This window comes from Poecile atricapillus, chromosome 1 (genome assembly GCF_030490865.1).
Source record: "Poecile atricapillus isolate bPoeAtr1 chromosome 1, bPoeAtr1.hap1, whole genome shotgun sequence".
Classification (NCBI taxonomy): domain Eukaryota; kingdom Metazoa; phylum Chordata; class Aves; order Passeriformes; family Paridae; genus Poecile; species Poecile atricapillus.
The window spans coordinates 94,030,933-94,046,004 of NC_081249.1; the positions used below are offsets into that span (position 1 = coordinate 94,030,933).

The 15,072-nt window shown below is 44.7% G+C and overlaps 2 protein-coding genes across 10 annotated transcripts in view; one reads left to right on the forward strand and one right to left on the reverse strand.

Moving 5' to 3' along the window:
• Nucleotides 1-3,105, reverse strand: part of GRAMD1C (GRAM domain containing 1C) — a 51,699-nt gene extending 48,594 nt beyond the window's left edge. The window contains exons 1-2 of one of the 4 annotated variants that reach the window (XM_058829927.1): nt 2,747-3,105; nt 1,363-1,491 (exon numbers count right to left, since the gene is read on the reverse strand). In XM_058829927.1, the coding sequence (XP_058685910.1) occupies nt 1,363-1,491; nt 2,747-2,911 (294 nt within the window). In that variant the 5' untranslated portion in view covers nt 2,912-3,105. Of the gene's footprint in view, nt 1-1,362; nt 1,492-2,201; nt 2,559-2,746 lie in introns of those variants that run through there. The other 3 variants (XM_058829926.1, XM_058829929.1, XM_058829930.1) reach the window with 3 other exon arrangements.
• LOC131574958 (natural cytotoxicity triggering receptor 3-like) overlaps nt 1,425-15,072 on the forward strand; it is a 32,665-nt gene continuing 19,017 nt past the window's right edge. For 5 of the 6 annotated variants that reach the window (XR_009276637.1, XR_009276634.1, XR_009276635.1 and 2 more), the window contains exons 1-4: nt 1,425-1,510; nt 6,457-6,558; nt 10,580-11,023; nt 12,597-12,738. Coding sequence is in view for 2 of the 6 variants with exons in the window: in XM_058829934.1 (XP_058685917.1) it covers nt 6,465-6,558; nt 10,580-11,023; nt 12,597-12,738 (680 nt within the window). In the remaining 4 variants the exon portion in view is untranslated. Of the gene's footprint in view, nt 1,511-6,456; nt 6,559-10,579; nt 11,024-12,596; nt 12,739-13,785; nt 13,908-15,072 lie in introns of those variants that run through there. The other variant, XM_058829935.1, reaches the window with a different exon arrangement.

Genomic DNA, 15,072 nt, shown 5'->3' on the forward strand with positions numbered 1-15,072 from the left:
ACAAGAGCATAGCTGGCAGTTACGATGTCTGCACAGCATGACTTCCCATCCACTCAGGTACAGAGACACAGCTGGGCACAGGCAGGACAGCCCTGGACCATCCTTGTCTCAGCAGGGATAGCGAAGAAAATACTGAACACCCCAAGAACTCACTCTAGCAACACAAGTCTATGACCTGCTGGGATTTTATTAGGCCTGTCCCATTTCCACTGGCTCTACATTACTACTGCTCCGTTGAAGAGTACACACATGCATTTGGAGGGGATTTATCCTATGGCCTAAGGTGCAAAACAGATGTCCTGAGCATTGGGACATCTACCTGTGAACAGGAGTGATGAAAACATACAAGCTAGATTTATAAATAAGGAGTTGGGAAATCTAATCCCCCCACTTCTGCTCACAGGTCTGCCACGGATTCCTTCTGGCCTTCACTAGTTACTCAATCTTGCACCTGCTGAGCACAAGGAACACTGTGACGACCTCATCAGGAGAAGGACACAGTAGTCCGGATGATGTTCCTATGAGCTGAAGCACACGGATGTACTGAGGACACCTGACACAGAACCTGAGTCAGATTCCCTTCCTCACAGCTCTGGCACTCTGTGTCTCCCACAAGATCAGCTGATGCCTGCGGCTCCATGCACACGTGGTCTCCTTCCCTATCAAACAATAACAATCCATGGACCAAATTAACAACAAAACGTACACATTCACCTTCTCTCAAGGCATTTTAAAAAAACTACTGAAAGGAAAGTACTGAAATAAGAACTTACTATTACAAACTTTGCTTTCAGTCAGGCACTTCCCGAGAAAGAAAAAAAAAAATAAAAATACTTATTTTCTGCCTTTCTTATTCACAAATTCAATTTTTACAGAAAACACAGGAAGCTTATTTACTCTTGTGGAAAACAGATGTGTTTACTTGACAAAAACGAACACTAGGAATGCAATCCAGAACCACCAACCACCACTGAGAATCAAAATTCAGCCCTTATTCAGCCTTAAAAAGCACCAGTGTATCAAAAATGTCTTTCTATAGGCCTAAGAAACATTGGATGGGTTCATGCCAGAAAGTGGGAGACAGGACTGGGCACAGAAGCCACAAGTTCTGTCACTAACTTGATCCATGACATCAGATAAACAACTTCACCCCCTCTCAGTCTCACCTTACACTAAGCCAGTAATGATAAAATTACCTGCCTCACTACATGGGTGGAGAACACTTTACTAATTCATGACTACAAAGCAACTTGAGAACTGTGGATATGAAACTTGTACATATACACACATGCGTAAATTAAAATAGACATGTATTATATTTATAAATTAAAACCAAGTTAGGAGAGAGCTAAAACACATTACCCAAAAGCTCCAGTCAGCACTCCAGCTATACTGAGCAGGACCCTGCATTTTCTCTGTGCATGAATTAAGAGTCTCCTCTGAATCAGAAAGTTGCTGGTTAATAAGACCATGATCCACTTCATGAACTTCCTGTGAACAAAGAAGTAAGGTATGTAATCCAGCAGTGGTAGAGAAAGGTGAAACAAGATGGTTAGTCCATTTAACAGCTGTGTATTAAATGAAACTTGACATGGTAGTTTCACCAAGGTGAGTAGCATGGAAACACTTCCCACTAAGAGCTTTTTAATTGGTTTTATTTTTCCCCCTAGACTATACTGTATTTAATTATTTTTTACTTTTTTTATTAAAGTATTTTATTTCCATTGCAGCCCCCCCAACTTGCACGTTGAAGCTGCACAGATACCTAGAACTGAAATAATTTCAACATGAGACATCAGCGCCTAACGTGCAGCACGTCTCAGGAAGCTGTGAGACCTTTCAGAACTCGAGAAAGGTCATATAGGTGTAGCATTTTTACCAGATAACTGACATACGTCATTATAATACTGATACAGCAAGTGCTTTTACTTACTGTTAGTTACACTAAAAATTGTATATAGATAAAAGGCAAACACTTCAGAGACAAGTAACTTGACTCATACCACTTACTACAAAGATAATAAGCAGCACTTTTTTCTAATTCTGTAGCACTCTCCCTTGTTATCAGTACTCTTTGCTTTGGAAGTCAGTCTTTACTTTATGACGGGAAATTGAGCCACAGAATACCACTTGTGCCATCCCACCCAGCAAGCGGTTCAAAACCAGCCCGGGGCCCTAACCCGTAACCCCGCCTGTACTACCGGATCCGCCGGGATGAGGCAACGCTGTGTTTCGGCTCCAAACCGGCTCAGAACCGAGACAGCGTTGGGCCACCCCGGGGTGCGCACCCCGGGGCCGCGGCCCGGGCTGGGGTCAGGCTGTGCGGAGGGGACAGCGGAGCGAGGCAAAGGCACAGACACTCCGGGCTACGTGGTGTGAGAGCAGAGCTGCCCCCGGGGGGCTTTTCCACGCGAACACCCGCACTCGCTGCAGGCTCCACCAGCTGCTGCTCGCCCGCTCCCTCCCCACATAAACGCCGGGGTTCAGCGGCTGCCCGGCAACCCCGCAGCCGCCTCCCCGCCGAGTCTCTCGGGAGCCCAGACCCTCCCTAAGGGGATTCCGCGGGGCGCTCGCTGTCCCCCTCATCGGGAAGCCCCGAGGGCCACCCTGCCCGCGGCCCCGCCTCGCCCCAAAAACTTTCGGGGAGGTGGGAGGGGACGGCGGCGCTTCCCAGCGCTTCCCGCGGGGCCACGCCGCCGCCGCCCGTCCGGGGCTCGCCCGTGGGGCTGCCGCCCCCCGCACCTACCTGCGCGGCCCGCCGCTGGCCCGGGGGGCGGTGGGGCGGCGGCCGGGGGCACGGAGCCCGCCGGAGGGGCGGGCGGGGAGCGCAGAACGCGGCGCTTACCATGGAGGGGGGCGAGGGCCGCGCCAGCTGCCTCCGCGGGGCGCACGGCTGAGCCGCGGCCGCCATTTAAAGGGGCCGGCGCCGGCCGCACCGCCGGCCCGCGGCGGGAGGAGGTTGCCACGGGCGAGCGGCGCCGCTGCTCCCGAGGAGCGGGAGCCGTCATGGGGGGCGGAGAGCGCTGCGGCGCCTCCGGTCCCCTTCTCGTCCGGCCGCGGCAGCCCCTCTGCGGCTTCCGCAAGGGTTAACTGGGAAGCCTCCGCGCCGGTGGAAAGTTTGAGAGCTGTAGTAGGAAAAAAACTCCCGGCTGCGGGAGGGGGTGGGGGGGCGGTGTTCGCTGCCTCCCCCCTGAGGGAGAGTCCCGCGCCCGCCGCTCTCCGTGAGCGCAGCCGGTTAAACAGCGCCCGGCAGCGAAACGGCTCCCAAATCCCGAACTGGGGGGATCCGAGGGAAAACACTGCCGAGAGGGCGCTCCGGGGGGACTCCTAGGGGGAGAGCGAGAAGGCTGGCCGCGGGCCGAGCGGAGGATGAAGTGACATAAAGGAAGTCAGTGTGGGGGGTTTCATCCCAGGAAACCCTGGGTCTCATTTGTGAGGCTGCTGAGCAGCGCTGAGTAGTTTCTGCCCTAAGCTCTGGGCACTCGGAGGGCTCCTCAGATCAGGGGGACCCAGCCAGAGCGGTGATGGCTCTCAGAGTTGCGCCCGCAGCTCACCTCACAGGAAAAGAAGAGACCTGTGAGGTGCAAAGAAATCACGTTGCTGGGTAGTTTGCTAGTAGATGATGGATGGACGGATGGATTGGATAGGGTATACGGGTGGGTAAAACAGCCTGTTGTGACAATGCTAGTTGCTCCTATTGTCCCCTTTCTCTCTACTACTTCCTCAGAAAATGGAGGTAAAGTCTCTCTCTGTGGAGGCTCCACCTGGACATCTCAGTGCCCTGTGATATCTGCTCACTGCTGCATTAGAAAAAGTGTCCCAAATCCCCATCGGTGACACCCCCTCATAGCTGTTGGCCCAGACAGGACAGCGTTAATGCAAGCAATTGCAAGTCTCCAAAATTCACAAGAGAGTGTAAAAAAGAATGTGTGTTTTGTTTCATTTTTTGTTCCTTGATTTTGTGAAAAACGAGTTTCACATAATTTTTTAGAATTTAAAAGTTTAATAGAAAGACTATTAGGAGAAAAAAATAAAGTATACAGATACGGCTGGGTGTCCCTGCATTCAGCCAAGAGAGCACACCTTACTGACAAAGGATTGTCTCTTAAAAACAGAATCCTACTACATGTCCATAGATTCTCATACATATTCATACATTCTTCTTAGGATCTTTGGTGTTCTTCTGTTTAGTTTTCTCTTGCCCCCTTTCCAATCAGATCAATCTTCTTGGCGACATCGAGATTTACATTCCCTGATACTAGAAATGCAATATATTCCCCCCTCAGAGTTCTAGTCACTGCTGTCTTCATCTGGATAAGATAGTTTACAAAAGGAAAAAAAAGGGTCTCCAGCTATCTTTTTCAGACAAAAGTAGTTCTTGTTTTAATGCTATGTCATAGCTTAACATATATGTATTATACCACTATTTCTAAGTTTCATCAATAACAGAAATAAAGAAAACTATATCAATACAACAAAATTTTCCATTCTTATACACATAGCATTAATTTTAATATTTGTGAAAAGCCAACAGTATAATATGTATCTATAACACTTTCTTGATTTGCACCTGACACTTGAATTTTGGGAGCTTTTTTCAACAACACTCAGGGTACCAGTTTATTTTGCTTTTTGTCCATAATCTGAATCATACTGGGTTATCCAAGTGGGAGAAGCTTCATGTTCAGCTACTGGCTGCCAGCAACAGTAACCAACCCCTTTTGTATTCCCTCAGTTAAAAGCTGGCTGACCTGGCGCTTTGGCTTAGACATGACCTACTTAATGGAGGATTCACAAGAGAATTGCTAGTTCTGGATGACATGAACATAAATAGCATTTGCAGGAACAATGGTAGTATGTCCCTCACAACACACTTGAAGGGTTTTTTTGAAGCACACCAAGTACTTGGGTTTAAATCAGGCAGTGTTTGGATTGCCTTTGGTTCAGATCCATCTTCTCACACTGACTCTTCTGACACGCAGTCACAATCAGCACTCTAAACCAGTAACTTAGTGCAAAATCCTCTTGAACTGCCAGGTGCCTTTGACTCTACTGGTTATTCCCTCCTCAAACTCTTCATTGTTTTTGACTCCTCTAAGTTTTTCCCCTCATGGATATTTTGGCTTTACTCACTAGCACTTTGGCAGTACTTCCTTCAGAAGACCCTCACAAACTTCCATCTTCCTTCTGAAGTGCTCTGTTGCTCTGCACTTGGCCCCAGTTCCCTTCCTAATATGATTCCTGCCTGCTAATCACAGGTCTTCCCACTCTCCCAACCCATTTCAGAGAAGTATTTGCCTCCCAGATTCCTTTAACCATACTCCCTCTAGCCTATCCTGCTTTTGCTGATTCCACTGCTTTGGGATCTGCACACCAAAGCTAAAGTGACAACTGGTGACTCCAGGAATGGGCCATTCCTCCTGACATTATTTCATCAGCCAAGTTTTGCAAATCAAATATGGCTCCTTTTTGCTTTCAAATGCAAAGAAAAGCAGAAATACTCATGCCTCTCTCAGCTGCATTGTGCTTTAAGAGTTATGAAATTGGGTCCTTACTGGATACTCAAGCACAATTCCATTTCCTGGAGAGTTTTGAAGATATGCAAGATCATCAGAGAAAGTGTCCCATGATCCCTAATCCTGTAGTTGAGGGAAGAGGTGTCAACCAAACAGTGACCATAGCCCATCCTTGGTGCAGGCATAGCATGCCTGGCAGGGCTGGGTGGTACAGGTGAGGCTTGAAGCTGCTGTAGCTCCTCTCACAAGATCTTGCTGTGTGGACCTTGTATAAACACAGACTGATTCAGAGCGCACCTGCTGGTTTTGAAGATAGGCTGCCCTCTCCAGCGCTTTTTCCCTCCACCCTAGTTGCATAGACAAGCTCTACTTAAATATAAATATAGTTTAAGTAGTCAACTTTTGATGAAAAAGAACTTGTTCTGCACTGAAAAAAAAAAAATCCAAAACACTTTGGGGAATACAGTTTACCTGTAAACACCATGTGCATATAGCCACAAAGTTACTGAGTTCCTGAAATTTCCTCTTGTGGTGTGTTAGGGTGATATTGTGGTACATTAGAGTCTGAATGTTCAGATAATTAGGCCAATGCTTTTTGTGTTCTCACGATCACTCAGGAGAGGTTCAGCAGAAGAGAGGTCTCCTTTGGAGTATCTGGATATTCTATACTCAGCCCAAAGTTGTGGTTTATACAAGCCTAAAGTAAAATACAATGTATTATCTTCCCTCTCCTCTCAGAGCATTTTTGACATATTCACAGAGAGAGCTCAGGACAGCCGCTGGGGAAGTAATTGTCACTTGCAATGTGGCTCTCATCCAGGGGTCAGGCAGAGCACTGTGAGCTCAAAGCTGTGGTAACTTTAGTAAGTGTGACATTCTCTAGGCAGAATGTGAGGTCCTGTTGCTATAATACACACATATTTTTTACCCATACTACCAGAGGGAGAGATGATGGGGCCATGTACTTCAGCAGCCATGAGCCAGCACATTGGGAAACTCTATAGATCTGCAGTGTCTTCATTCATCTTCTTCTTGGTGGTGGGTGAGTACTAAACCACCTTCCTTAATTAGAATAAATATAGGTTGCTCTTGGAGCTTGGCATGAAAAGTACTCTTTTTTTTTTTTCTTTTTTTCTTTTTTTTTCCAAACAAAATGCAACTTTCAACTGAGGGCTTCCTCAGGATACAGAGAAATTGTATTTAATGTTGTACATTGCATTAAAACATACTTTTCTCTTTAGATACATTCCTGTTTATCTAATATAAATGTTCAGAAAGAGTGTATTTGCCTGTCTTTTCCCAGATGTGTATCATCATTCCTAGAAGCTCCATTTCTGTTTTGTTTCTCTGATATATTAGCCACCAGTTATTGTCACAAGGCAGTTATTCATATCCATTTGTGAAAGCCAACCTCAGCCCAGGGCAAAAGTCATATGAATTAAGAGCAGCAAAGTGCAGTCATTGATCACTTAATCATAGATGTCTGGGAGCTGGATGCAGCTTGTAAAGCACCTTCATGACTCCAGCACTGTATGAGTGTGAAGCTGAGCTCTAAAGCAAACAAAACCATCTGAAAGACAGTAGTTTCATCATGAGAGGGGTGTCTGTGGGAAATTGAACCCTATTTGCCCTGAACCCCTCCAGCTACTGAGTGTGAATAAAGGAGAGGAGGCTAAACTGGAAAGGTAGAATTCTGCACTGACCTCGCACACCATTTTGGTTCCCCCATGCTGTTGGCAGCTGGCAGAAGAAGCTTGCAGGGCTGCTGGGATTTACTCCAGGCACCAAAGACTTTAGTGAGGCTCTAGGACAGGAAGAGAATGCAGCTGTATTTTATTATTTCATTTTGTCACCCAGCTCCTCTAGCCTGGCTTGCATATTTCTCACTTACAGATTTGATATGGCCTTACATGGGGAAGTATCAGCCTGCAGGTTACATCAAGGGGAGGCTGAGGGCTTTAGTAGGTGCCCTGTTAGTACTGCCAAATGTGGAGCACATTGCCACACTACAGGGAGTCCCAGAGAGCTTTCTCCCCTCGTGACTGAAAACTGGACCTGAACTAAGGACTTCATATGACAATGACCTATTAGATCATCTAATCGTTTGTCCAGGTCTAGACAAGATCATCCATGCTGTATTTCTCTGTACCCTGTCTAGCTCAAGTGCTTTCACCACAAAGCCTTGCATTCCTCTCCATGGGCTTGAGCCCCACAACCCGCATGACAAGGGACCTTCACATCAATCTGCTAATGAAGCAATTGACTTAAAAAGAGCTTTGAAGCAGAGTCAGCAAAGCATTTGGCATGGTATGCTCCCAGATGCCAAAACGATAAGGGCATTGTGTAATTGAATACCAGTGAACTAATATGTTCCAATTTTGCAGCCTTAAAAAATAAAAAGGAAGAAAAGAAAGGGAGAAAAATAGAGGTAGTGCTGTGACCTTCTCAGTGAAACCCCCAAAGAGAGCTGGGACAAAATAAGACAGCTTACTCCTCTCCTGTTTTAATTTTCCTAGTTAAGTTACATGATTTGTATTGAATCAAAGATGTGGAATAAGACATATGACAAGACCACTTATTATCTCATGATAGGAGATGTGTATAAAACTCATGATGAACAGAGGCAACATCAAAGTACATTGTTCCTGCTCAGTTACATTCTCTAGTCTGTGTAAAAAATACACCTTTTGCATCTCTAAAAGAAATAAAAATCACAGTTGTGTTACAGGGGTGTATATGGCAAGACTAGAATACTTGTAGCAGAGAAAATTTCGTGGCCATTCCTTGAAAACAAGGTAGCATTAGCACACATTTACTAATGCAACAGTTGTCCTGTGTAAAAAATGGTTAATAAACTGAGATTTTAAAAGAGTACTCATTATGTAACTGCTCAAATTCACTCTAATAAATAGCCAAATAGATCACTTCAGAATATTTGATGCACAAAACTGTAATATGTCAAAATTTTTCAGTTATTTCAATTATATTTTGTATTTCCTCAAAGTGTTTGTCAAGATACTTCAACTTTTATGACTGCTGCCTTGATACACATATCTAACGAGGCAGGGAAGATCTGGACCTCAGATTTCCTCAAGAAGCTCCAGTGGGCTCATTGGTAGGATTACATATGAATGGAAGGATAATATCTCACCCGATACCTTTAGTAAGAACTACTCATTTTAGGGGACCGAATTCAAAACTATATTTGCGTACCTAATTCTCAGGCACCCAGTTCCCATGGGTTGGTGTTCCAGTTCCAAGGCAAAAATCTTCACTTTGTGGTAAAAGCACAGAGCGACAAACAGCTCATAAGATGTTTGACATACTCTGTTGTTGCCTAGTTTCACAGCCAGTTTATAGTTCCTGTATTTTTGTATTCATGAGTTCTCTCTTGTCTCATATGTAAACTGTAAACTCCATAGCCGAGCCTTTTGTAAGGTGCCCAGAACAACAGGGCCCTGCTGGCTGACAGAAATCCTCTACTCCCATATGAGTCATAAATAATAATAACTATGAACACAATTGTGATTTTTGTGTACAAGCATGCCTGGAGGAGCCATTCAAGTAACTCTCAAACTGATCATAAAGGGGTTTGGTTTCCCATTGCCTCAAGACATTTGTCCCTGAGCTGTCTATTGTCATTGTAATGCTTTACCAGACCCACACAACGTTTCACACTCTGTGGATGGCAATGAAAGACTCAAGACAATGGAAAATCAGGACCTTCACTCTGGAATGGTCTGCAGTCTTTGAGAGGACACAAACTAGCTCGAAGGGAGACTATTTCACTTGAAAAATATAAAACAACCGAAGAGCCTTTTCCAAAATTTGGCCTGAACTCTTTCTTGGCAAAAGCTTATTTTTAGGTTTGCTTTTCCCTCTTTTTGAGACAGCAACTATTTCTCTCATTTTCTGTGCCCAGGCTTGTTCCCAGAAATGGGATCCATTCTCACTACTCTTAGCTCAAGGATATGATACTGTGGTTAGCACCTGAGTATGAGAAGGCAGGTTGAAATGTCTGCTACAGACATGTTCATGTTTTTCTAACAGAAGCTAACAGGAGACGGTCCCTTCACAGAGAATTGTGGATGCTAAATGCAAAAAAGCAAGCAGAGAACAGAGCCTGTGTGAAACTAAGTCACACAGGCTTCTCACTCTGGCCTGGGAAAGCATGAGAAAGAATCCAAACAGTCCTTGGTAAAGGACAAACAATCTCTGCAGGTGATGTTTAGGAAACAGTCAAGGGATGGTGTTCCACTTAACCAATGACGGTGATGTGTTGCTTTAATGACCAATGAGAGTTTTACCTGTTGGACCTTCTTGAACATGTCTATAAGATAATAAACTTTCCTCTTTTGGACAATGCAGCTAAGAGAGTCCGTGTTGTGCTTCTCACCATTCCTAATATAGTGTGACAGAGAATAGCTGTCACCTTCAGCTTCAGTGCGGGCATAAGGCTGATGTTCTGTCCCTCAGACTGCTGATAGGATCTGCTAGGGGTTCAGTCTCTGGTAATGGAGATTCTTCCCATGATTTCAAGATTTCCTGTCCTGTAACTGAAAGTGCATGCCAAAAATTCTAAGAATCATGTTAGGTTTTGGGATGCAGGCAGTTGCATTAGATGCATGCTTATTCACTGTACTTGCCAGAATAGAACTGCCAGTGTGTAGGTGTACATGCATCTTTTGCTTTGCCTCAAAAGCAGTTGAGTCAGGAACATCAGGCTCCGAGACTTTTCAGGATGGGAAGAAAGAGGTTAGTGTTGCAGATGGAAAGGGGGCTGAGTGGACTCTAAATTTCACCCAAAGCCATTAGACAATGGCATTAATCTTCCTTCCTCTACTGTGGTGGTAGAAAGGAGCTGATATTCAGGAAAAGACCTGTCTGTACACAACAACATAACCTAAGCGTAACTAGGAAGAAAATCCCTGTCATCGTAACAGTGACTGCCCTCATGTGCTAGTTCCAGGAGCCACTTTGTGCTGGTTAGAGGTCAGGAGCAGCAGGAACATTTATCATCCTACCACCCTCAGCTGTCCTCTTCTCTCTCTTCCTTGGTACAGATTTAGGAGTTACTGGTGGAGGTGCAAACAAGGAGAATGCAGCAGCTGTGACTCATGTAACAGCACAGCCCTTGTTGTTGACACCTGAGCCTTGGAACCTTTTGGTGACTCAAACACCAGCCAAGGAGAAAGCCAAAGAAGGTGAAACTGTGACCTTGAACTGTCATCTTAACAGCCCACAGCATCCCTCTCTGGCCGACCTGATGGTGAAGTGGTACAAAGAAGATGAAAAAGGGCAGATGGACCTGCTAGAAAAGAATGTGACCATCTTGCCAAATAACTCCAGGATCTTTACGAGTGGAGACTTGTCCCAAGGGGATGTTTCCCTGATTATCCTCAATGTGACAACCAATGACCATGGTATTTATTTCTGTGAGGTTACACTTCCGGATGGGAAGGTGGTGACAGGAGATGGCACAAAACTCAGGATCAGGAGGGCTCTGGGTAATACTTGGAGTTATTTACCTTTTTTCTCCTTGTTTTTCCTCCAAAGCTGCTCTGCACACTTGCAGAAACAGAGAAGTCAGCCTGTTTGGCCTCTGGCAGTAAGGGCCTGGTGTCATGGAGTGTAATTGCTCTATAGAGTTTCTCATTATTTTTGTAAGGCCAGCTTAAATTCATTAGCTTGTCTCTATAAACAATCACAGGTATTATTATAAGGAGGAGCATTTACACCACAAAAAGAAGTAATAATGTTATCCATAAACATAAAGTCACTGCAAAGAATGAAACAGACAAGTTCCTCTTGTACTCACAGCTCTGGCAGAACCCCCATAAGTGACAGGTGTCAAGGTACCATCTCAAGGAACAGCGCTAGACCTCTTTTTTTTTGACATTATTTCTCTCCAACCCACTAACTTGCATAGTCATTCCTTAACTCTGAATGACATAAGTAATCCCACAATAATCACGAGGATCATATATAATATGATCGTTACATAATTTCTGATTAACTTCATTCACATTAAAATGAAAATAGCATTAAAAGTTTCATGCTATGTTTTCTTAGCCTCACAGATAGACACTAGACATACCAAGTAAAGAGGTAACTTGTTATGTCTGTAGCAGCTGGAAATGTCAAGGTTTCCTCTTATGTAGGTTAAACAGATTCCAGTCCCAAAAAGCCAACACATTAGAAGGGTTATTATCTTATTATCTAATTAACAAAAAATACCTCCTTCTCTGTCAACAGTAAATTATGCAACTACCATTTTCCTATTTTTCATCACCAAATCTTCGATCTCACCAAGATTCACTAAGCCTTTGCCTTTTGAGCCTGAGTTACTAATTTTTGTAACACTTCTCAGTTTAAACTGTAACATTAAGGCAAGCAAACTGTGCCCCTCTGCAGGGGCTTGGTCATCTGTCTAATGAGGTCTCCTGTTGGCTTGATCTCATAGTCTCAGTAGCACAGGTTATTCTTGAAATGTCTGCACTCTGGCCAGCATAATTGCCTTTCTGTGTTCCTGAGATGATGAAATGCATAATTTCAGCACTATGCCATCTCTGCCATGCAACAGTCCCAAGAGCAGCCAGTCAAAGAAAGGACTTCAGTGGAGTGCTCTCTGCTCTCTGGTGCTGTCTCCCTTGGAAGTAGATAGGCAGACCCATGGTTTTCTCAAAGCTGTCAGAGTAATTATTTTCCTTTCAAAAACATATTAAAAAAAAAAGTATACAAGACTGAGTCCCATTAATTCAAGCAGCAGCTTCTTTTGCCATCCCATAGTGTCTAGCTGTTGAGGGAGATTTCTGGAACAATGGGGCTGCCTTAAAGCACAGACAGCATAGCAGCTTGGGAATGCTGCTTAGGAGTTCCTACATAGGAGTGGAAAAATCAGTAGCTCTGTAGTGCAAGTCACTCTCCCATGTAGAAGGGATTTCATGTCAGACAAGACATCAGCATGATCATAGTAAGCAGCTTCCTCTGCAGCCACTGCAGAAAAGATGCTGGCTGCATTGCATATACTTGTCTGGAAAACATCTTACATTACTGTCACTGCTTTCTTTTCTCCCCCAGGCTTGTTTGGTATAGAAGAATCCATTGGAACAATCATTGGGGTTGTGGCAGCGGGTATTGGAGGCATAGTGGTTCTGATTATTGTTTTAACCCCGCAACTGAGGAAGTGCATCCTCTGCATGAGACAAGAGTCTCGCCAAAGGTACCTGTGTTTTAACTGAAAGACAAATTAGGCATTTGCTTACCTCAGGTCAGACATGGGATCTGGCGGAGGAAACGTGTGAAGGAAACTCTAACAGAGCTGGTTCTGTGTTCCATCACTTTTTCAAATAGTTTTTTGTTTCTGTTGAGTAGAGCTTCACCAACGGGCCTAATGAATTACCTATAAAGAAAATAATAGGATCTTCTCTAATTGTCACTTTGGACTAAGAGTTTTTCAATGAGATGCTGCGGCTTCTTTTAACAAAGACCAGGGACTCAAAACATTTTTATGTTTATGCTGAAGGATGGTCCTTCCTCCTGCCAACTTCATTGCTTGCATCTGTATTCTCGCAGTGCTTGTGTACAGAAAGCCTAAGATGGCTTAGGTGTGTGAGGTGTGGTTTCTAAAGCCCTACTTAAAGATCTATCTTCTATTAGATCAGCTGATAAGGTTGGAAAAACCAGACATGTTTCACCACACATGAGCCAAAGAAATGCCTCAATAAGAGACTGATGTACCCAAAACTTTTTTCTGCTTTTTTCTGTTCTGTCAACTGGTCTAATTTGAGGAGACTGACACTGTATTTTGAAACAAGTTTAGTTCCCATTTTGAACCACCCAAGATGTGGTAATTCAGAGCGAGCTCAGCTGACTTTTTGCATTCATTGAGGAGACGTGTGATTTGCACCTCTTCTTCTAGCGCTCAAAAATCTTGCTCAGCCTGATGAAAAAATCCCCTCCCTGAAGGGCTGGCTGAAGAAGAGCTGCTCTTGCCATTCACTGGAGCGCTGCCGCCACCTGATGGACAGCGTGGCGGGGACAGGGACACGCCGGGAGCTCTGCCTCTCTCACGAGGATCTTCCAGCCCTTGCTGAGAAGCACACTCCCTTCCTTAGGCTGCTGCTGTCCGCACAGCATCATCCCTCTGCAAACGCTCTACATTAAGAGTTCACAACTTCGTCTTTTGCCAAAAAGCCTCGGAGGAGTTTATTGTGTTGTCCTGACTCTTTGTTGCTCACTCATTCTCTCTCCTTTTCTTCTTGCTCAGCATAGCTTGAGGTGCAGCATTGCAGGAGTCGCTGGGATATGCAAAGCCTGAGGTGGAACAACTTCTGATGCCCCATAAGCCAAAACCCGGAGTTCTAGACAGAATAAAAGCCTTTGCCTCTACATGTTGACTTTGGCATTTTTATTTTTATTAGCAAGCTTCTTTTTCCTGCAGCTTTGACAGCTGCAGTGGCATATTCACCATCCTCCTGCAGTAAGGAGCAAAGCAGCTTTTTGTGAAGAAATCTGTACTATCACCTGCCCAAACTCCATTTAGTTTGGCCACATATCTCTGAATTTAGACTCTGATGAGGCACCCTGGCTCTTTCTGTGCCATTAGTTCTTATTTTAAAGGTGCAGCTCAAAGTTTGTCAGGTGAGCTTCAGCAGAGACAGAAGGAGCCCAGCCTAGCCAGGTGCTCCAGGTGCCCACATAGTGCTAGCACCTACCCGAGAAAATCACAAGCATTGCTTCTGGGGATGCAGGCGTGGCTCCCATCTGCCCGTGCCTCCTGCCAAAGAGGCTCTTGTCCTTTTGGCTTGCTCCAGTCTAAAGGCTTGCAACAAAGATGCAAAAAAGGCCCACTCGTACACAGCTACTCCTGCCTGAAAGAACAGGATTTTGGTTTCTCTTGCCAGAGGGAAATGTAGCATTTGAATATAAGTCTCTAATACACTTTTAAAGAAAAAGAAGGAGAGATGAAAGATTTGCTTGACATGACTGATGTTCTCCACAGTTATTGTTTCCTGATGGGACAATAATTGATTCCCAGGCAGTCAGTGACTGGGGGACATGCCAGTATAGGAGACTATCTTCTATGTTTATCAGAGAGCAGCATATCATCTCTGAAGTTTGTGGAGCAGTGAGTGTATTCTTTTGCAAAGTGTGGGTATGCCTGCTAGTAAGTAGAAGTCAGAAATCCTTGCTGACCTTGCAACTGCAATAGCCCAGTGTAACTCTGCTCACCCTTGAACACAGCTCAGAAGTGTCTCCAGTGCTGTGATGCAGGAACATGAGGGATAAGACAACTGGGCTCTAAGCAGCCTGGGCTGGTTAAAGGTGTCTCTGCTCATTGCACAGGGACTGGAACTATGATCTTTAAGGCTCCTTCCAATCCAAACTACCCATGATATAACAAAAAAAAAAAAAAAAAAAAAAAAAAAAAAAAAAAAAAAAAGAGCAGCAGCACTATTTAGTGACAGGAGATGTGTTCTCACTGCACCACAGACCAAGCCCTCTGTTTCTGCAAAGGCAGATCTTGATCATGATCAGAGAAGGATCTTCTCTT